At 35.9% G+C, this 22,168-nt stretch overlaps 1 protein-coding gene across 1 annotated transcript in view; it reads left to right on the forward strand.

Annotated features, from left to right (window-relative positions):
• The window catches only part of LOC141464290 (connector enhancer of kinase suppressor of ras 2-like), a 213,283-nt gene that overhangs the window by 69,291 nt on the left and 121,824 nt on the right, over positions 1-22,168 (forward strand). Inside the window, exon 3 of the mRNA XM_074147092.1 lies at positions 5,154-5,317. Coding sequence (XP_074003193.1) covers positions 5,154-5,317 — 164 coding nt within the window. The remainder of the gene's footprint in view (positions 1-5,153; positions 5,318-22,168) is intronic.

The raw sequence follows: 22,168 nt of genomic DNA on the forward strand, positions 1-22,168 counted from the left end.
ATACACTAATAGAGGTATTAATTTGCTCTTGGCAGACCAAAGTGTAATCCTTCTGAACAAACTGAGATCCTTCTGGTGACTTTCAGATTTTGTCCTTTAGACCCAGGTTCCACAGACTCTTGTATCTGTACTTCAAATCTGATGTATATAAGCCTTTGTGCAACTGTGTTTTCAGTATTCTGCTGTGTGCTTTTTATGTTAAAATGTATCTCAATTAGGAAAAACGTTAAATACTTTCTCAGACACTTAATCGAACTGATTTTGCCTTCTTTGCTAAACTGGGTGTAAGCAGACTCTAAAGCTCCCTTGCATCGGTGCTAAACTGCAGAAGTCAGGAGCGGTGAGTGCATTTCCACTGAGCTGTTTTCCTTCTCTTTCATCCTAGACTCTAAAAGCAGAATGAGCAACGCTGCGTTTTTATAACACAGTGTCTCACTTTGTGTACCCTCTTCTGTCAGAAGAATCACCTCATGAGAGCAGTCATGTTTGTGACAAGCTGAACTGGCAAGGACCTTTCCTGTCTGCCCTCCCCATAACCCCTCCATTTCACAGCCAGTGTTCTGCTGTTCTAGCCAGCTGCTCTGTATTTTCCTCTGGGAATAATGATGTAGTATGAACAAAACCATCATTTGGTCAGGAATTTTTAGGATAGACTACAAAACCAGTGTAATTTAGGATAAGTAACAAAAATCCATTAAAATATATGAAAAAGGAGAAGCAAATAAATGTAATTTATGGCGAGATTTGTGAAAAATTGTAAATGACAGACTTTTCAAAATTAGAAATTATTTTTCTTTTGTGATGGATCACACTTGATGAAGTTATCACCACATTTCTCCCTTGTGAGAGCTGCCCTGTCTGCATAATTTGACTTCCTGCATACAAGGCAACAACTTATGCTTTTCTTTCATTTATTTTTATAGTATTTTTTTCCAGTATCTCTAATGCCAGAGAGAAAGGGCCAGATGTTTATGTAACATGGCAACTATGTTTGTGCTTTTAATGTAAAACAAACCTGATGTTTGGTGACATCAATGGAAAGATTCATTTTAATCTCAGAGGACCTTATTGCCCACAATATGCAGCATCTCTTTTGTAACGTTGGTTCTGAGTTAATACTTAAATCTGATTTTAGCTGGCTCTACAGAGAAATTTTTTATGACATGTTGGTTTGCATTGTTGTTTTAATGATTCTTTTTTCTTAATTACGTAGTCCTGAAAAGAAACATTTTAAAGCTAACAGGCTTTTCTTTTCCTGCCCTTTCTCCCTACCTTTTTTCTGCCTCCTTTCTTTTTCATGCTTCTTTGATTTAGGCAATTTACTACAGCCCTTATTTGCAAAATCATAGTTTGCAGTCAATACATCAGGGAGAGATGCTTGCTTTTCCTCTACTCTTTGAATACAGAGGTAGTTTTCCTGGTCTGTGTAGATAGAATTAGCTTTCTTTTATTTAAAAATGGAAAGAGACAATATAGCAGATTTCTCATCATGGATGTTAAATCTCAGCTTTAAAATAAAGCATACATGTTTAAGCCCTTTTCCTTGAATTAATTTATTGCCCTACGAAGGTTATATTGTTAGTTTACAAGCTGTACCCCAAAAAAGTAAGAATGTGCAGAAGCGGAACTGTAAGCCTCAGTGTTTCTTGCCTAACTGATACTGTGTAACTTGGGAATAGTGGCTTAATTTCATTTACCTACATATAAAGCAGAGTTAATGCCCCTTACTTCTAAATTAGTCAAGATTCATAGCTACAAAGGTCTTGCCTGTAAACAGAAATTATATTGAGAATATTGCATAGAAAGCACTAATGAAGCCTAAGAGGCTTGAGGAAATAAATATTCTATTTGGCTTTGGTGAGTCAAAATGATCTCATTCTGTACTCATTTTAATTGCATCTTTGATATTTTCATGCTAAAAACAATTATAGCCATGATAATAAAAGAAGAAACTACTGATAGCTAAATTCTCATGTTGTAACACCTGAGACTTATCAAACACAAAATTTTACATTGCAAGAAAAGAAACAATGGAATACAATACCTAGTTCCTAGGTAGACAGAAAAGCAGAGAGCAATGGACAAATATTTCTTTTCTTGTGTGTAGTTATTAGACGCTGCCACGGTACCAGACAGCCTGGTCCTTTAATGATATATTTCTGTATTCTATTGTTAACTGCCATACTGTTTGCACCATTAAGTAAACGCCTTCTAAAGATGCCCTGGAGAGCTATTACTGAGCAGTATGAATAATACAAATTTATTATTTTGCTCATCTGTCATACATTCTCTCTGGCACAGTCACATATAATACATCTGACTACACAGTTTTCCTAAGATGTCACATTCATTTGCTATTTTCTAAACCTTTCTGAATACTACAAATGCTTATTTGTGGCCACTGATACTGAACTTTTAAATTAATTTGCTTCACTTTCCTTCAAAATAATTTCATTTCTGGTGTCAGTTTCAGTGACTTTTTCTGATGAGTTTTAGGCAAATATTCACTAAAAGCAAATCTGGAACGCATGGGTTTTGGATCTTGCTCTGAAATTGTTTCTAGGAATTGTTCTTGAGCAAGCAGGGAACAGAAATGTGTAATGGCTCTGAATTTCAAATGTTAAATAATAATTGCAGAAGTTGCAGTGACCAGTTTTCAACCAATCCAAACTGAAACATAATTACATAAAATCATTCATTAGATCATTTAAAACCATGAACAGATACAGAAAAAGTGTCCTGTTTGCAGACCGTTCCAGAACAGAAAAATGACTTGGCTACAATAGTTACAAACAGGCTGCTGGTTTGAGGGTTTTTTTAAAAAACAAAACAAAAAACAAAACAAACAAACCAACCCCCCCAAATTACCTCATCCTTACGAATAACAACATAAAATACGACATTTTATATCACTAATCTAGTTTTGTATGGGTTATATGTATAAGTGACTGTAAAGCTGTGCAGGTTATTTAGTAACTGATGAATGAGCACTATAACATAATTTAGGACTAGATGTTTACAGAGTAAATAATTGAATAATTTTGAAAGATAAGTTAATTGAAGGAAACTGCAATATATCCCCTTGTATTTATGGAACAGAAGACAAACGCATTGTTTTGTTTTATTCAATTCTTGTGTTGTCACAGTCTTTGTGTCTCAACTGAATTATGTTGGCTTAATTGAGACTTAGTGTGGTAATATTCAGCATGCCAAATATAAAGTGTCAGATCTCCCATTCTGAGATACTCTGTTTAAAAAACTGAGAATAGAAAAACATGGGCAATATCAACTATTTTTATTCACAGGATAGTTTTAAATTTCACATTTTCTGAATTAAGTTTCCACAAGCTTTCACTTCCTCAGCAGGTGGTTTGGTTATTCTGACAAAGTCCTCCTATAACTTTCAGAAATTCATCTCTGGATGCTAACTAATCTCAGCATTTGGTCAGGCAGGGCTGTTGCATGTTAGTAGTATGTTTAGCTAATGTTCTCTATTAATAAGAAATAGACTGGTTTTATTAGATCAAATTAAATCACTTGATAATATCTAAGTAGGTATGCTTATAAATGGAGTAACAGATTATAATAGATTATAATCGATAAATGGAGTTATAGATTGTTTTCTAATATGTTTTCGGTAAGCTTCCTTCATCCTCTTGTTTAACTCATTAAGTGTTCCTGTACTAATTTAGAGGAATGTATTTCAGTTCATCATTGCAAAACTGTATCATCTGGTTACTTAGAAGAACTTTTGTTGTTAAAAAAATGTTAAAATAACTAAAAATTTCTCTTTCAAAAGATACTAAGGTACATGATAGAATTATCTGTTTCCTTACGTTAATAATCCAGGAAATAAAGACATTAACATTTCCTTTATTTCTGTTTATATTGCATTTGTGAGAACTTTTAAACTGACTAATGCAAGCAATATTCACCACTTATTTCCTTTTCCTTATATGCATTGTGGTTTTTTAAGTGCTTGCCTACACATTTTTTTCCTTAATTTAACCATACTGGTAAGTTCATGTGTATTTAATAGAAGGCTGCATGCAGAAGTTCTGATATTGCAAAGCTTTTATCTTCCTTAAATGCCCAAGCTGATTACTTCTGTGGCTTATGGCTATTGGTTCTTTTCATGGATCTTGCGTTTACCTGCTTCACTGTAGGACAAATAATTGACAATCAGTGTTCTACTTACTCTTAGTAGGTGAAATTATTGAAGCTGAATTTTTGTAGGTCTCCAAAAATCATATGCATATGAGGTTTTCATTGAATCTAATACAATTCTAGGCAGAGTCCTTGAGGGAACACTGTATCACCTTGTGTATCTTTCAATAGCAAAGAGTCTGGTGTTCAACTAATTGTTCTAGCTGGAACTTGAAGCATCTGTGGTTCCGAAACAGATTCGGAGGAATGAAAAATATTTCAAGTTGTGATGTTAATCAGTCCCTTCTCTGCCCTGAAAAACAGAATAACGTGGCAGCTACTGAATCTGTTAATCTTACCGTACCAAGTTTCAGGGACAAATGGAATAATTCTTTGTGCGTGGGCAAAACTGTATTATTAATCTAAGGTTTTGTAACAAAACCATTTGTATGTTACTTTGTTTTGGAAAGTTAGGTAGTCAAAAAAAAAAAGTTAAAAATTGGCACTGGGTGTAGCAATTAGTGTAGGTGGTTACTAAACCTGAAAACCACTCTTACTAATCAGTGATAGCCACACCGTATGACTTCGATGAATATCAGGAAGAATATGCTCTTAATCATAAGTTAAACTTATATTTAGGTCTTTGACATCATAAGGAAAAGGTTTTCTATAATGTCACTCTCTGTGCTTCTTTGTCCTTCCCCTTGTTTCCCTAATAAGTACCATGAAGGTTTTAAATTAATATTAAAATGTTTAAGAATTTTGAAAATAATGCCAGTAATATAAGCTTTTCTCTTTAGTAGTATGCGCTATACTATGTAAGTTATACATATATATGTATATATAGGTAAATTATATAATTTAAAATTTTTTTTGCAAATTGTCCAGAATAGATCCAAACAAGGAACTATACTTGTATTCCCAAGAAATTTCTATATTTCTGAATTACGGAATTATGACTCTTTGTCTCTGTTCTCTGAATATGCATTGTTGGCTTTTTTAAATAGGCCTTGATGATTGTCTCCAACAATACATAAAAAATTTTGAAAGAGAAAAGATCAATGGCGAACAGCTGCTACACATCACTCACCAAGAGCTTGAGGAATTGGGAGTCACTCGCATTGGCCACCAAGAACTGATACTGGAAGCAGTTGATCTGCTATGTGCATTGGTAAGTCATTTCTTGCATCGCTCATCTTAATAATCTGGGTTTATAAATTTCCAAATCAAAATGAAAATAATGTAGACTGCACTCACAGCTATATGCTTCTACACACAGAGTGACTTGGCTTCATTAAGGGACAGATATGTACCGGCTTCCTTCAGCTGTAAAGAAAGTATATATGCATTTTATGATTATGTACTATTGTCTTTTATTGCTCTTCCTCTAACTTTCTTGGTCTTGCATTCAAATACTGTTGACTATCACTGCTGGCATCCATATGGTTCTGTAATTATATGCCATATGCCCTCGTATTTCACTGACATTCGCCACACTGTACTAAACCAAGTAGACCTGAGTGTTTTAACCATGCCAGCCTTCAAAAGGATGGTACTAAGGAGCCAGAAGGTAATGCTAATTAGACTGGAAGATTGTTTAGAATGAGCTTTAAGATAAGACTGGAATGATAAAATTGACTTGAAAGTACAGACGTGTGTCAATTTAAAGGTGGGGTTTTTTTTAGGAACCTGCGAGCATCAAAATTTGGAAGAACGCTTTTTTCCATGTAACAAGTTATTAATTTAGTTAGCCTTTTAACAAAGTACTTGATATCAGAAAATTATTTTTTCCTCTGTTATTTAATTTCTACCAGCTAATAAAATGCAATGTATTAAATTAATTCTAAAATAAAAAATAACTTTGTGTAGGTGAACAGGGGAAAGGATATTGAAAATACAAAAAAGTAGTAAAATTAAGTAGGTAAGTTACATAAGACAGTCCTAGTACTTTATTTCTTTGTCAGGAGTTCTGCTTTTGCACAAACTAAGTTATCCTGTGGGATTTTGGTATGATAAATTGTCTCCAACAGGGAAACTTAGGAGTAAGATAGAAAGCAAGAAGGAAAAATGCAGTTGATGTAAGAAAAAAGTAGTCTGATGTCCCTTTTATTATGCATACGCTTCTTACAAGTACCTCTAATTACAAAATACACTTAATGTAGCTTGAGATCTACTCTTCCAAACTAAATAACATATATGTCAAATCAGAGAGATGATTTCGGCCTTGATGCAGCCATACCTGCAAACTGGTGCATACTGCATAACCCAGAAAACTCCCGTGGTTTGGTAACAAAATTGAACTCCAGAGTTTTTCCTCTGAAACTGTTTTCCACATAAAAGGAAGGTAAATATCCCACAATGTTATGTTATCTAAAGAAGGATGCAGTGCTATATGCCCTGACACGAGTCAGAAATAGCAGACCCAAGAAGTTTCCTCTGGAAACAGAATGCCTTTCAGTGAAGTGTGCGCACCAGGAGGACCCTTGCTGATTTTTTGGGTTTTTTTTTTTTTTGTGTTTGGTTTTTTTTTTTTCTTTTTTATACAAAGAAACTGTACCTCTTAAATGCTGGCCCTGCTGCTGGTCAGTAGCGCAGCTCTTCTCTTACTGTTCTGTGTCATGACCTTGTTTTTTCTTTTAAAGCAGAATAGGGATTTTCCAGCTCCTGGTATCATTTATTTAGCCTCCTGCCTTTAAGCCTTTACCCTTCCTTTCTCACTCTCTCTAAAATGCCTGGTTCTTTTGGTATGGGGTTTCTTTTTTCCCCTGCTTCTAAATTTTTATCTTCCTGCCCGTTCCATGTGTTTTCTGCTGAGTCCACTGCCTGCGGCTCTGCTCTTGGGGGTTATTCTCTCGCTTCTGACATTTTTGCCTTGCTGCTATGCACAACATATTATTCAATTCTTGCAGCTTCTTATGGAGCAAGGATCACAAGTGAAAAAGTTTTACAAGACTGAGTATAATATCTATTTTAATCTGTAATAATTTATAAGAATTTTAATCTATGTAACCAAAAAGCATCATTAAAAATTTCTCTTAATTCTTTTAAATAATGAAAATAATTGAATGATAGGAGACCTGATGCTGCCTTTATTAACAACTGAAATATACTTTTAAAATATTACAATTGTATTCTTATTCTGTACTAAATCTTGAAACACTAATAGATTATTGCACTAAAATCTGACTGCTGGTTAAGTAATCAGTAAAAACTGTGAATTGGAGTTCATCACAGTAATTGATTTTTAGACTAGCTAGTTTAAAAAAACAGAGGAAAAAAACTTATTTAAAAAGTAATATTTTTTTTTTAAAAAAGGAGGGTATAGGTGTATCTGTGTTTTGCTTATGCCACTAAACAAGAACTAACCTAAAAGAAATTATTTGAATCAGAATGTTTTAAGGAGCATGTCATTTTACCCCTGATTTCCTGAAGAACATTCTAAGCAAACTTAATACAGTTTAGGGGCAGGTAGAATGCAGCCCCAGTCAGTAAGATGTCCATAACTTAATGCATTGTATGCGTGTTTGTATGTATGGACAGGGTGCACAGAGTACAAATTAAGTAGATTTCTAGATTCATATATACATATACTTCAACATTTTTTTTCAAAGCTTGCTATGAAAAGAATTGAGGGGAAACATAAATTCAAACAATCTGGTCTAAAATTCCACATGTGGATGTGTGGTAACAGCAGGAGCAATAGTTTGTTCAGTCCCTCCATTTGCCCCATTCAGCATGGCATGTGTTCCCAGTTCCTTGCCGGCAGAACATCCACGATGCTATGCACACTGTATTTTCTTCCTGTCTGGATCACAGATAGCTGCATTCCTGCTTCTATCAATATATGTCAGTACTACTTTGTACTCTGCATATCATCCACTCACTGGGCCATGTCAATGAGCATTGATTTTTTTTTTTTTTTTTTTTTTTTTTTTTCCGTACATGGATTTCTTAATTGATTTCTGTTTGGCAATTGGCAGTGTCCAACTTACGTGACCTATTTCTTCCAGGCAGTATTAGCAGGATGTTCCCCTCTGTCTCAGCTAGATGGGTTGTGTAACGCTTTAAACAGAAGCATCTCCAATGTACTGTAGAAATCTCTCAGGTAAGCTTAGGATCAGTGATGCATCAGGAATTCAGCTGCACGCTGGTCATGAGTTTAGCTGCAGAACAGCTACGCTGCTTCAGGAAACCAAGAGAAATTTGACTGTCTTTGCTCAAGCTCTTGGAACATACTGAAAGTGCATGTTGTGATGCCATATTTCCCATATGCGCTCCCTAAGGGCCTGGCCATCAGCCCACTGCGTTTGGGGGCGTGGGGAGTAGTTGTTTGGGGTTACACATCAAAGAGCAATGTCTCTGCTTCTATCATAGTGATGCAAACCATTACACAGCATATACGTAACTAAATGCTGAGCCATAATTAAGGTTTTAAGTGCAAGAGAAAACAAAGGAGGCACCTTCTGTGGTTTTTCTTCCCTAAGCTGGGAAGAAAGATCTATGGGTTCTGTCCTAACCCATGTATTAACTGGACTCTCAAATGCAAATTATTAAAGGCAAGGAAGGTTTATTAGTACGCATTTGCCTTTGATATATTTTTATACCCAATTTTCACAGATAAACATGAAAAAAACCCCAACTAGTATTAAGTCTTGGTTATTTGATTCAAACCATCATATTACTTCTGAATAAAATCAGAAGAGATGTTACTAATGTAACAGATCATAATTTTTCTTCTAAAAGAAAGCTGAATTCAGAGCTTTCTTTAACTAGGCATTACGGATGAGAATTCTGTCCAGAAAAGATTCCACACTGGAAGAAGACAACCTGCAGTAGGGAAGAAAGATGTCGGAAATGTAAATGGGGAAAAATAAAAAGTATTCAGTACACCTGTGCATAACAGAAGTGGCAAAATGGTGATACAGAAGTATTTTACTTTAAAAATTAAATAATTTAAAATGTTGGAATAATCTGGTTTTTAAAGGGTAAAATTGCAGTGCAAAAGGTGAGAGTATCTTTCGCTGTAGGAGGGAAAGTACCAGCACTTTCTTGGGATTGCTCAGGGTTGAATTTATGTGCTATGAAAGGAAAAGTCATAGGTCAGCCATACTTTCAGCTTCAATTCTTTGAGGGGAAGACATTCCAGAAAGACATTTTTGAATAGTGTTTTAATTATGAAGAACATTAGGAATGATGGCTATGGAGAAAAATAGTATCATAAAATCAAAATCCTTTCTTACTTGTGTGGTCAGAAGTTGCTCTGTAATTATTTATTTGAAGTGACCTAACTAACGTCTATGGACTAAAAAGTGCAGGCCATTTAGGATTTGGACTGTAATTTTATTATAGCTGAAATACTGGAAATGTATTGGAGGACTAGTTACACAAAGGCGTTGGCTGACTGAAGAAGTAGTAGGGCATGGGGAAAACAATTCTTTGATAGTAAAATATATTGGAAAGAAGGAAAAAGGAGCACTTTTGAGGTCAACATGGGTTGCTGTTCAAATCCATGCAAGTAAATTTAATTTAATTAGGACAGTATTGGAGTCAGTATGTTGTTAAAGCCCACATAAATTAAAATATAAACAGCCTAGTGGGAAGACTTTGATAATGAATGGAAGAAAAATGAATGTAAAATGAAAAGCATGCTCAAATATAGATTGTATCTAAAGTAATTAAAAGTACTGTTAATTCATAGGCATTCAGCTAGTGAAATTAGCCACTGTGCTGTGATAGCATTCAAGGAGAAATAAAGATTAGAAAATTTCTCTCTGCAGTTACTGCAAAAGCTACCAAGCCAAGCATGATAGTTTTTCTGCTGGAAGGCAACATAAAGTCACCTGTGGGTCAACGTGATTATAACAACTGGTGTGAGTTTAATTTGCTTGCATATTTACTACTTTCTTTAAACAACGTATGGGGCATAGTTACCAAACACATATGCTTTGGGTTTTTTTCTAGCATTTTTCTTATATATTTTTTTATTAGGAGTCTCTAACAAAATTACAACAGCAATAGTTGGTCAGATGGAAAGAGGTTTGCAACAATTAATTTTGAAGTATGCCATGCTGAAAACGAAGCAGCCACTCTTTCACAGCTGTCTCTGTATCTGTTGATAAGATTGTTTCTTCTGAATTAAAATTATTCAAGTTTTCCTTAAATTTATGCTACTTTTTAATGGCCATACCTACAATGATCTCTCTTGACATCCTTTGTCTTTCATTCTGCTTTTTGATTTGTCAATCCTGTGAGTATATTGGGAAGGTTTTTTTCTTACTTTATCTGGTATGTAATCAAGTTTCATTTTTAACAAGTCACTTGATATGCCAGATACATATTTTTCTCTCCATATTTCAAAGGTTATTCAAAGGTAATTATTCTAGACCGAATTCTTCATTTTATTGAGATATTGATACTTAAAATAGATGGAAATAAATTTTCTTTGTTTGAAATGGAATGCCATCTCTCTTAGTGAGAGATGAAGAGATATTCCATCTCCTCAGTTCTGAATGAGGAACCTGGCACATACATTACTTTTGTCTATACAAGCATATATGCTTCCAAAGAGCTTTATTAATCTCAATTGGAAAAGAAGTTCAACTTTTGACAGTCCAGTGCTGTCTATTATGCTGTGCCACACCACTGAATTAATACTATTGAATGAGTTAGCTAACTATTCCACATATTACACAGGATGTATCATCTTTTGCTTAGTCTAATTAGCTGCTTCATTCTTTTTTAGCCTTTCAAATTGTGTAGTTTGATAAACTATTTTACGGATTGTCTGTTGTTTTTTCTCATTTTAAAGTCTGTTGCCAATGTTTGCATTTAAAAAAATCTTTTAGGATCAGGACATTGAAGGAAGATAATTTGTAAGCTTGTACAAACAGTTCACAGTAGCCTAAAGTACTTTTGTTCACAGGTTCTTTACACATGTGAGTGCATAGTAGTTTTGTCTTACTGATAAGAAGTAAGACATTCAAGGTCCTGCTAAACTGATATGCTGAAAAAGGAAAACCTTGAATGTAATTGCATGTTATTTGTGGTGACTACCTAGTACAAATGAGATTCTTTAATTGTGAAATCACCCAGTGTTCCCTTACCAGATGCAGAGGCAGCTATAGTGAGTTGATATAAGTAGAGAACAAGGGAGAGGGAATTTTTCTTGATGGATTCTCAGTTTTCTCTTCAAGGACCACTACCCCTACACCGATTGTTCCATAATAGCACACGGTTTCCAAGACTATTGATTGAACAGTAAGAGTACTTTGGAATACTGTAGCAGTACCACCAATGGTAGTATAAAAGTTTTGTAAGTAAATTTTTCAGAGGTACCCAAGCACAGGATTGTTTTAAGGGTAACTTAGAACCTAGGCGACTTATGAATTTGTGTTTTGTATGTTAAGTTGCACTAGAAACTTAGGCGTGGGCTCTTTTGACAACTTTATCCTATATGAATTTATCGTCTTGTACAGCAGCCTCAGTAGGCAAGGCCATGTAACCTCTGATGAAGGCACAGAACCCTGTGCTTATGAGGTCTCTGCATGTCATGTAGCCAAACACAGATTGGAAATGGTCCCATTCAGGTATTCCTGAATTTTTTTTTTTATTCTTTTCCATATTGTGAGTTACTCTCACTCACTGGTGGAGAACAGCACACTGCAATATGTGTAATTAAATGGTATCGTTACTTATTAGGTCAATGCAGTAGCAGAAATTTATGCAAATGAATAGGTAAGCTAATGATACTGTGCTGAAAAACGACATGTGTCCGATGCTGTAGACCATGGCAAGAGAGAAAATACTGGCTGAAATTCAATCCAAATAGTGTTGTATACATTATAATTTGTGTATATTGTTCTACCTATGATTTAGAGCATGTTAATGGTACAGTCATTCCTGACATCATTTAGATTTCTTCTGAGGTTTAGATCTGGAAGACAATGTTTTTGTTTGTAATTTCAGCCTTTCTGGATGTTCCCTTTTTCCCTGCACAATGATAAATGAAAAACCTACATAGTAACACTCTGTTCCATTTCGTGGCTGTTTCTGTTGAAACCAGCTGCCATAACATTGCACGTGACAATGTTTAGTGAATGTTTATTATTTCTTTTGCTTTGATTTCTTTGTGTTTCGGAAGGCATTCTTTATTGAGAGTAGTCTAGTTTGCCAAAAGCAGTGGGCAGCAAGAAGCAGGAAGGCCAGCTTTTGTTTTTTAACCTTGTTGCCTTGCTGCCTCGCTCCAATATTGTGAATTGCTCTGTGTAAGCTTTCTTGTGTCCCAAGCCACAGACTAGCTAAGATGTGGATACTTGATTTGTCTGCAGCAATGTGGAGAATACTGTGGTCTCCTAAGGACTCTTACCTAGCATTTGTCGACTAATTAGAATTGACATATCCAATTAATTTATATGAATTATTACTTTCCCTAGAATTTCAATGTGAAGTGTATGGAATAGTCTGGTAGTGACACATGAATAGGCCGTGGGCTGTGCAGCAGAGGACTCATGTTTTCTTTTTTTTTTTTCTAGGCTAAAGGAACTAAAAAGAAAGATGCTTGTAATATTCGTCCCGTGTCACCTCTTACCTCATAATAAAATATATTGCTAGATTTATACACTGCTTCTGGTAACATTAGTGTGATTAAAGTTTGCCACAAAAAGCAATCTTGTGAGAGATTCTCATCAATGCTACCACAAACGTTAATCTCTGAGATAAAATAGTACTTTACACCTTTGTTGTTTTGGTTTTTTTTTTCTTCTCCATTTCTGCATGATATTTGTGGCGGACTTTGAGCTGAGAATGTGTTTGTTTCCACAGGGCCTTGAGGAAAGTGAGCAGTCAATTTTTTGCAAGACTGTAAATACAGGAATCAGAGCCGAGTGTTTGACCACCTTCAAGGAATGAAGCTCTGAGTTGTAGTGTGGGAATCGGTGCAAGTCAGGTTATAGATCACTCTGGTTTTGTAACATTTATTACATTATAATACTAGTGGCAATGCTGTCATACAAAAACACATGTATAAAATGGTCAGCTGCCATAGCCTCTTATTTTAAGAGTCCCGGCTTTTATATAGAATGCCATAGGCTACAGAATATAATGTCTTTAGTAAATGTGCTTTTCACATAACAGTATTACGTTACATAGTGCTTAACATTAAGCAACTGTGTCTTTCATTTGTGTAAAAGGGGGCACTGATTTGGCATTTCTGAAGCTTTATAGCCAAAATGTCCAGATTCATGTAAAAGTATACAGCAAAATTAAGTACAGTGAAACTTTTATGAAAATTGGCTTAGATAACTGAATCTTGATAGGAATGTTTGGGTCAATATTCTAGAATTTGAGAGCTACGGAAATATCACTGATTCTGGACAGTGCAGAAACACTGGCCAAATTTGTAAATCTAGTCAGACATGTTGTTTTGAGATTTGTCTGTGGACTACATTTAAGGTTTTGTTAATTTTTGGTAGATGCATTAAATTTTGGAACCGATTAAAACTTTTCTGTGGCTGTATATAGTCCAGCTCTGACAGTGGGAATTCATCGTTCCTCTGCTCTTTATTGGCTGACATGAAACATAGTTACTGGTTGTTGATGCAAATCCACGTTAATTTACTGTGCGAAGACATCCATGTGTGCACTGACTTGTAAAAACAAGACTCATGTCAGTGGCTTAGATTGCCTTTATCCTTGTTCGAAGGGGAAAACAAGCAGTGGCAAAAAAGTGCTGTTTCGATACTGGTAACTTTTCAGTTCTATCTGCTGTTGTCTTGTGTTATACATATGTATGAGACCATTACAGATATATGCTTCATATTAAATAATTCTTACTGCTGACTTCAAATCATTGTCACAATAAACACGTCTGGAAATTGTTGGCCTGTTCTCATAATGAGATTTTGAAAAGTTACTGCTCCATTCAGTAAAGCATAAGAATACAGATCTTGCAAAGTATGCTGTGATTTCATAAAAATGCCACTGAAACACCATCCTTTTGTACAAGAGTTAAACTCCCAATTTTAAGGTCTAAATTCTGGAGTGCTCAGTGGTATCTCTTCCATTCTGATCTTTTATTGCAAAAACAGAAATAATACTTCAAGCAGGGTATATGGAAGAAAACATAGTTTTTCTAAAATCATGACTTGCAGCTCAGAGGGCTTTTATGTTTTCTGTCAAAAACTAGCAAATGTTTTTGGTGTGTTGCTACGTAAGAACATTTATTTATATAGTATTGCATTAAACATTTTAATATATAATTTAAATCGATTAGCCAGCTGAAATTGGTAACTTTGCCTTAGCATGCTTTATTAAAAGTCTTTACCAAAGCTGTTTGAATTCCCATACATACTTGGGTGTGAGAACCATCCAAATGTAAATAATTCTCAAAGCAGGTGAAGTTTTCTGTGACTGTGTTGCCCATGTCTGCACTAGTTCATCCCTGGAGCACCTCTAATTAAAGTTTTGAAAGTTTTAGCCAATCATCTCAACCAAACTCGACAGAACAGTAAGCCCAGAAGGATTTCTGCAACTGCTGTGATAGTCAGTAGGTTGCTAGAGGGATAGAGGGATGTATCACGTGTCCTAAACCAGTGACTTTCTGGGAGAAAATGCACTCGATCTGTGGGGAGAAGCATCAGTCCTGTGGCCAATGACAGGTCTGTGCCTGTGGCCTCTGCAGCCATCTCAGCTGTAGCTCTCCCAGACTCCCAGAGCTTGAGGCATCAGCCTCTATTCGTATGCAGATTGGCATGGGAGTCATGTGAAGAAGGGGACGTGGGAATGAAGAGGACAAAGACCATTGAAAATCAGGCCTTTTCAGTACCTCTGCTCACTGAACAATTTGTTACTCCTTACACTGCGATTTTAAAGCAGAATGTATAAATATATGTGCATGACTACTGGTTTGCCAGTATTGCAGTAACTTATGCTTGTGGTGTGTCAGCACTGCAAACCTTAGAACTAGAATATGCAGGCAGTGAAAGACAGTTCATTGACTGAATCCAGCTAATGGAATATTGATTCATAGAATCATAGAATGGTTTGGGTTGGAAAGGACCTTAAAGATCATCTAGTTCCAACCCCCCTGCCCTGGGCATGTTCATGTGTTCAAAGTCTTAAACATTAAAGAAATTCTCTGTAATGGTCCACGTAAAATGCATTGGTAATTCTTAGTCTTTTGATGAAAAATAACTGCACTACTACTTACATGGTATTTTAAATAATTAGGTATTAACAATATTATGAACATTTAAAATTAGCTTTTAATTTTTTTCGAAGACTGTAGATTTTTTGCACTGGAAATGATTAAATTTTATTTATTGCTTATGTGTTTCATTTGCAAAATCTTCTTTTCCTTGCAGAAAGCAATAGTTCAATTTTTCTTTAGGATCCTGATTTGAAATCTGTACTGAACGATGCAATGAATGTTCTACAGCACTGGTAGCAAGCACTATACCATAGGGATTCTCTGTGCAAAGGAAATGCAGGGAGTATGTCAGTGTCAGTTAAGAATGATGACGTTTTCCCTATGATGGAAAAAAAACTGAAAAATTGCTTTTCTCATTTGCAAGGAGCAATTTCTTTCATAAATTCTCACGAAGTTATTTTTCATTACCCCTCTGTGTTACAATATTAATCATTATAGGCTGCCTGAACTCCTGAGTAATTATCTGTGATCAGTTATAGATAAATCCATGCAAGTATGTTTGTATGCACATGCAGATTCATGTAATTGTTGTTGACTGTGAAATCCTTGAGCAGCCTTCAGCAAATTCATGATAAAAATAGGTAAATTAAATTTCTTCATATTCTCGTTAATGCCCATTCAAAAGAATCTTGTTACTAATTTAATTTTTAGATGCTTCTTTCTAGATTGTTATGAATACATGTAACATCTTTCCTGAATTGATATAATTTTTACACGGACTACCAATTCTGCAAGAACCTAAACTAAATGTCTGACCTAAGTGAAATGGTCAGTGTTGACACTGTATTTCCCAAAGGCAAGCCTACCATTTATTCTCTGAACATTGAAAAATTCACTACTGCTTAAAATTCTAATTTTGTCTTATGGACTGAATTTATTATTCTCTGTAATCTTGCATTTCTGTCTTATATTTCATTTTAAAAGGTACTTTGAAAAATTGAAAAAATTAGACTTCTTATGATTGGATGGTGGGTTCTCTCACAAACTAATTATGGTTAAATAAATAGCAAAGGTTAATTGGTCACAAGGTTTTACTAACAAATAATAAAGGTTTTTGGTTATTGAACAGTGTGCTACACGTGTGGCTTCATTAAGTTTTGCTGAGAAAGAAAACTGCACATGAACAGAGATCAGAGTACTGGAAACATATAGCGTAGACTTGAGACATTTTATCCATGAAATAAGCCAGTGAAGTTCCCTGAACTGCCAACAGGAAATTTAAAGAAGAATTTGGCTGTAATTCAGGTATTTCTGAGAGACATAAGATATTGGGAGTAGCGTGCAGCACGGTGCACACTGGGAAACAACAGTTGCAGGCATGGTAACCACTAATGCAGGCAGTTACCTGGTAATCATTTTCAAAAGTTAGCCGATCACGGTCTATTAGGTTGTCGGAGGTAATATCTACTAGCTCATCCTTTGGTCTTGTTTATTTATCACAGTGTCCCCTATCAGCATATTCTGCATAGCTTGTTTTCATACACATATGGAAGAGGTCAAGCCATCACAGATGTCTGGCTTACATATGGTTTTTCTAATTGAAGCCATATGCAGATCAGTCCTTACTTAATACTGAAGTGAAGTAATTGGAAACAATTTATTTTGTGATGTGAAAAGAAGCCACAAAATAGACTAACTTCCTTCATCCTCTTGGGTCTTGCTTTTGTGTGTATCAGAAAAGAAACGCTGCCACAGCTTTATGTTCCTAGTGGTATTTGTTCTGAGAGTTGACGTTGAAGCTATTAAACATGCCGAGATGTCAGCTTGACAGAGGACAAATGACGTACGGATGGAGCGATACAGTCACCATTTTATGTTAGTATGTTTATGAGAAAATTTCATGATTTCATGCTGCTGTAATATTATGGTTTTGCTCAGAAATTATGAGAAAACATTAAATGCATAGTCAGTTGAATGAAAATAGTCAGCAGGCTCAGAGTGGCATGATCTTTAAAAATATATTTGGGTGTATTAGAAAGTGAACCTTCTGTATGTTCAAAGTGTCTCAGACCAGTGGCCCAAGTCATCTGGGAGCAGATGTTGTGATCGAGGCATTTTTATTTGCATAAAAGTACTTTCTTTGTACTTGACATTATGATGGCAATAAGCAGTCTATACAATTCCATGTTTTTACAGACCTTATCCAAAAATTACATTGATGATCTGTCATGCTGTGCTGGATCATATTGTGTGACCACATAGCATGGTGAGATATACTTTTACAATGCATTTTAAGGAAATGCATACTTCTCACTGTCAGGATAATCAGTGAGATTCTTGGGTATTCGATTTGTTTAATGTTGTAGGACATTTTTAAATGCCTGTGCTGTATGTAATGAATTTAATTTTATCATACCTTTTTGTGGTTTAGATACTTGTACCATAGTAATATATTCTCACTCTCTCCCCATAGATAGATATGTATATGTACATGAACAGAAACATTAAGATGTTCTAGTTTATTCAAGCTTACCCAATTAGGCAGGCTATTTGGATGTTACACAATTTAAAATCACGTTGACTTCATTAGGATTTAGCAGACCAAGAAAGCTTTATGCAGTTTGTTCAGAGATCTGTAGCAAGAGCTACAATATAAAAGCTACTTAAAAAATGTTTAGGCAGGAGATAAGAACACCGGCTCGTTCTTGATCGTCCTGACCATTTCACAGCAGAAACTGGTGTACTGTGCAGTTTTGGCCAGGTGCATAGTTATAGTGCATCAAGTCTTGTCATAGTCAGTGACCCTTCTGAGATCCATGAACAACAAACCTGCAAACTGTGTCTGCAATCTTCTCTTCATCTCTTATCCATAGTCATTTCAAGGTCCAGTCTAGCCATGTGTTTCTCATGTTTTCAGAGGAGAGATCTGCAGGAATATAACTTCCTCTTTTGCTTTTTTCTAACTCAGTTCCTCTTACCAGGTGTCCAGTCATTTGACTCTCTTAAACATAATTTTAACAATTTATTTAAATACCATATTCTTGAAAAAATCCGTTGCAGTGGCTGGTCTTACGGTCTTTTCAAGTCCAATTTTTAAAGGAAAGACTATCATATTCTAATTCTTATGTGAAATCAGAAATGCATGGCTTTTTCAAGAAAATTACTTTTCAAGGCACCTTAATTATGCTTGATTACATTTATACATATCAATTACAATGGAAATGCTACAGCTTTTTCTGGAAGTTAAAAATAGAATGGAAAGTTTCTAAATAAGCTTAAAATATTTAATCTTAGCACTATCTACTTAATGTATCTATTTACAAGATAATAGGAAGGTGTACGAAGCGCTTAGAAGCGCTGTGACAAGTTCCAAATTATAGACTCGGGAGACAAGAAAGAATTGTGACACAATTTGCTCTGAAAGGGAGGGTAATTATAATGGAAGGGAGCACAAGGGGGAATTGAGGTGTTTCAGATCATAAACTCTAATTTGTATTATGATGTTGCATATTTGCATATTATTACCATAGTTATTAATAAATGCAATACTTTTATTTTTATGAAATATTGTGTTCTGTCCACATAAACTAGGTTATAATACTGCAGTTTAATTGTCATAATAAACTGATAGGCAGAGGTTATTAAACAGTGAGAATTGCTTCCATTATATAGTGTTGCCAATTTACTGATTTAGAATGAGAAGAGCCTTTAGAGAAAAAGCTGAAACAAATTTGGTCAATGTTTTACTTGAACTGCAATCCCCAGCCATTAAGATGGAATGTATTTTCTTAATACGTTTATAGTTTGCAAAACAACAGGCGCTATGATTTTATGTATTTTTAAAATATAATAGTTAGTGAATATTTTACTTTTAAGTAGCACATATCCAGACGTGTCCTCTATTTTTCCCTTTCCCTAATGCAGAACAAAGCACACTTATTTAGTAAGCCAGGCTTCTTTTGTCATTTGGGAAATTGATCCCGATTAATATCGAAATAGGTGTAATTTTGTGTGTTAATATATACAAAGCGCATTTATTTAGTAAGCCAGGCTTCTTTTGTCATTTGGGAAATTGATCCCGATTAATATCGAAATAGGTGTAATTTTGTGTGTTAATATATTTTGGTGTGCTGTACAGCATCTCCTTGCTACAGAGTAACCGGGATGGCCATTATAATAGTAATTCCACTAGACATTTACTACAGACAGATAAGTTAAACTGTGCAGAAGTGAGGGTTTGTGATAAGACATTCTGAGAATTAGGTCACGTTGGGTTCAATTGCCTCTTATTCAGATGCCTCACTCCTCTGCTCACAGAGTATGTGATTAAGATCATTACCCAATTAAAACGCTACTGTGCAGTGACAAGTCTGACACTGTACGAACTACATCTGACAAAGAGTTTCCTTCATAAAACTTACACTGTTTCGTTGATTTATTTTGTGTAACTTCTCATTAAGTGTTGTCAAAACTTGCATTTTATTATAGTCATTGTCCTATTTTTGCCGCCTAGGGAATGTGTTCAGTTTCAGGTTCCAGTCTCTAGACCTGAACTTGTACGCTGATTCCGATGATCACTAATGGATTTCGTTAGTTGGGTTTAGATGGAGAACGGTTTTAGGCATCATGTAAGATTGCTCTTAAGATTGGAGAGAGTTGAATTTGATGGACAGACTATTAGACGGGTAAGGAACTGGATGTATGGCCACATCCAAGAGTTACAGTCACTGGCTCAATGTCCAAACGGAAACCAGTAACGTGGTGTGCTTCAAGGGTCTGTACTGGACCAATACTGTTTAATGATGATACAGACAATGAGACTGAGCACACCCTCAGCAAGTTTGCAGATGACACCAAGCTGAATGTTGCAGCTGATATGTTAAAGGGAAGGGATGCCATCCAGACAGACCTTGACAGGCTTGAGAAGTGGGCCCATATGAGCCTCACAAAGTTCAACTAGGTCAAGTGCAGGGTCCTGCACGTGAGTCAGGGCAATCCCCAGTATTGTCAGTATATCCCCAGTATAAATCAGTATAGACTGGGTGATAAATTGACTGAGAGCAGCCCTGTGGAGAAGGACTTGGGGATACTGGCAGATAAAAAATTGGACATGAGATGGTAATGTGCACTTACAGCCAAGAAAGCCAATTGTATCCTGGACTGCATCAAAAGAAGTGTGGCCAGCAGGTAGAGGGAGGTGATTCTCCCCCTGTACTCCATGCTCATGAGACTCCCCTGAGTACTGCATCCAGCCCTGGGGTCACCAGTACAAGAAAGACACGGGTCCAGAAGAGGGCCATGAAAATGAGCAGAGGGCTGGAACACTCCTCCTATAAGGCAAGTGAGGTTGCTTAGCCTGGAAAAGAAAAAGCTCTGGCAGACCTTATTGTAGCCTTTCAATAGTTAAAGGGGGCTTATAAGAAAGATGGAGAAAGATCTTTTACCAGCGCTGGTAGCGACAGGACAAGGGGTAATGGTTTCAAACTGAAAGAGGGTAGAGTTAGGTGGGACATATGGAAGAACTTCTTTACTCTGAGGCTGGTGAGGCACTGGCCCAGGTTGCCCAGAGAAGTTGTGGATGCCCCATCCCTGGAGGTGTTCCAGGCCAGGCTGGATGGGGCTTTGAGCAACCTGCTCTAGTGGGAGGTGTCCCTGCCCAGGGCAGGGGGGCTGGAGCTCAGATGTTCTTTAAGGTCCCTTCCAACCCAAACCATTCTCTGATTCTAAGCAAGACCTCAGCTCTGAGCCATCAGACAGCGGTAATCAGCAAATGCTCACAGGCCATTAAGCTCTGCGTTTTCCCCAGGACCAGGTATACAATGTGTTTAGAACAGTGATAGCCCAATTAAAAAAAAAAAAAAGCCCCCAGTATGCTGTGAGCAGTAGCTATGCCAAAGGTGTAACTGTTAGCAGACTGCAAGGCAAGTAATTGTTTTTCCTATCCGCATAGCACTCCAGCAGAACTTTAACACTGCCAAAGATAACACACTAATTACAAGGTATAATTTATTCTTTCCTTCAGCTCAATTTATGTCACCTCAGTCACACAGAATACCAATCTAGATCTTCTAGCACTTTATCTGAAATCGGTAATAAGTACTTAAAGTGGGTCATATTCTGTGGAACCAGGGTTTAATAAATACTTTTAAGTTAGCATTTTAAATGTTATAGTAAAACTTGTTTACTTGCTAAGATAATTTTGAAAGAAGGACCTTTGTGATTTACATTAAAAATTTACTTTACTTCCTTCAAATTACTACTCATATAAAAGATATTTAGCTTGTAAATTCTTTTTAAAGAGGAAAAAATGACACGCCTGACTGAAATGCAATGCCTCACATACTTTGACATCATACTGTTTTGATAACTTCAGTTTTAAGTTGTATCACAAAAATATCACCACAGAATTTTAACAGCTCTACCTGATGAAATCAAAGAAATGTTTATAGGGACAATTATTTTAGAATTAAGTTTCTACTGTGGTTTCTGTTAGCCTCTTAACTTTTAAAAACATACCTCCAGAAAGGAATTTTTAAGAAGTGTGTTTTGTTCGTTTTCATTTTATTTAAGTGTCAGAATTACTTATGCTAAAATCATAGTGTATGATTATTTGAATTTTTGCTTTTATTAAACAGGCTGTGTTTGCCTGTTTTTATTCATTAAGTGCGAAATGACTATATACTATCACAAACGCTGTAATTCTCATTGTGAAGCTACAGCCTTTGCAGGAGCAGCACACACAGCGATGTAGACAGCAGGGAGTTGTGGGACCCCATCTGGCACGCTGCGTATTCCCAAAGGAGATTCCAAAAGCCCAGAGCTGCTTCAGGGAATTTTCTTTCCTAGTCATCTCAAGAGCCCCACGCTGCAACCGTG

The sequence above is a fragment of the Numenius arquata genome, chromosome 5 (assembly GCF_964106895.1).
Source record: "Numenius arquata chromosome 5, bNumArq3.hap1.1, whole genome shotgun sequence".
NCBI lineage: Eukaryota > Metazoa > Chordata > Aves > Charadriiformes > Scolopacidae > Numenius > Numenius arquata.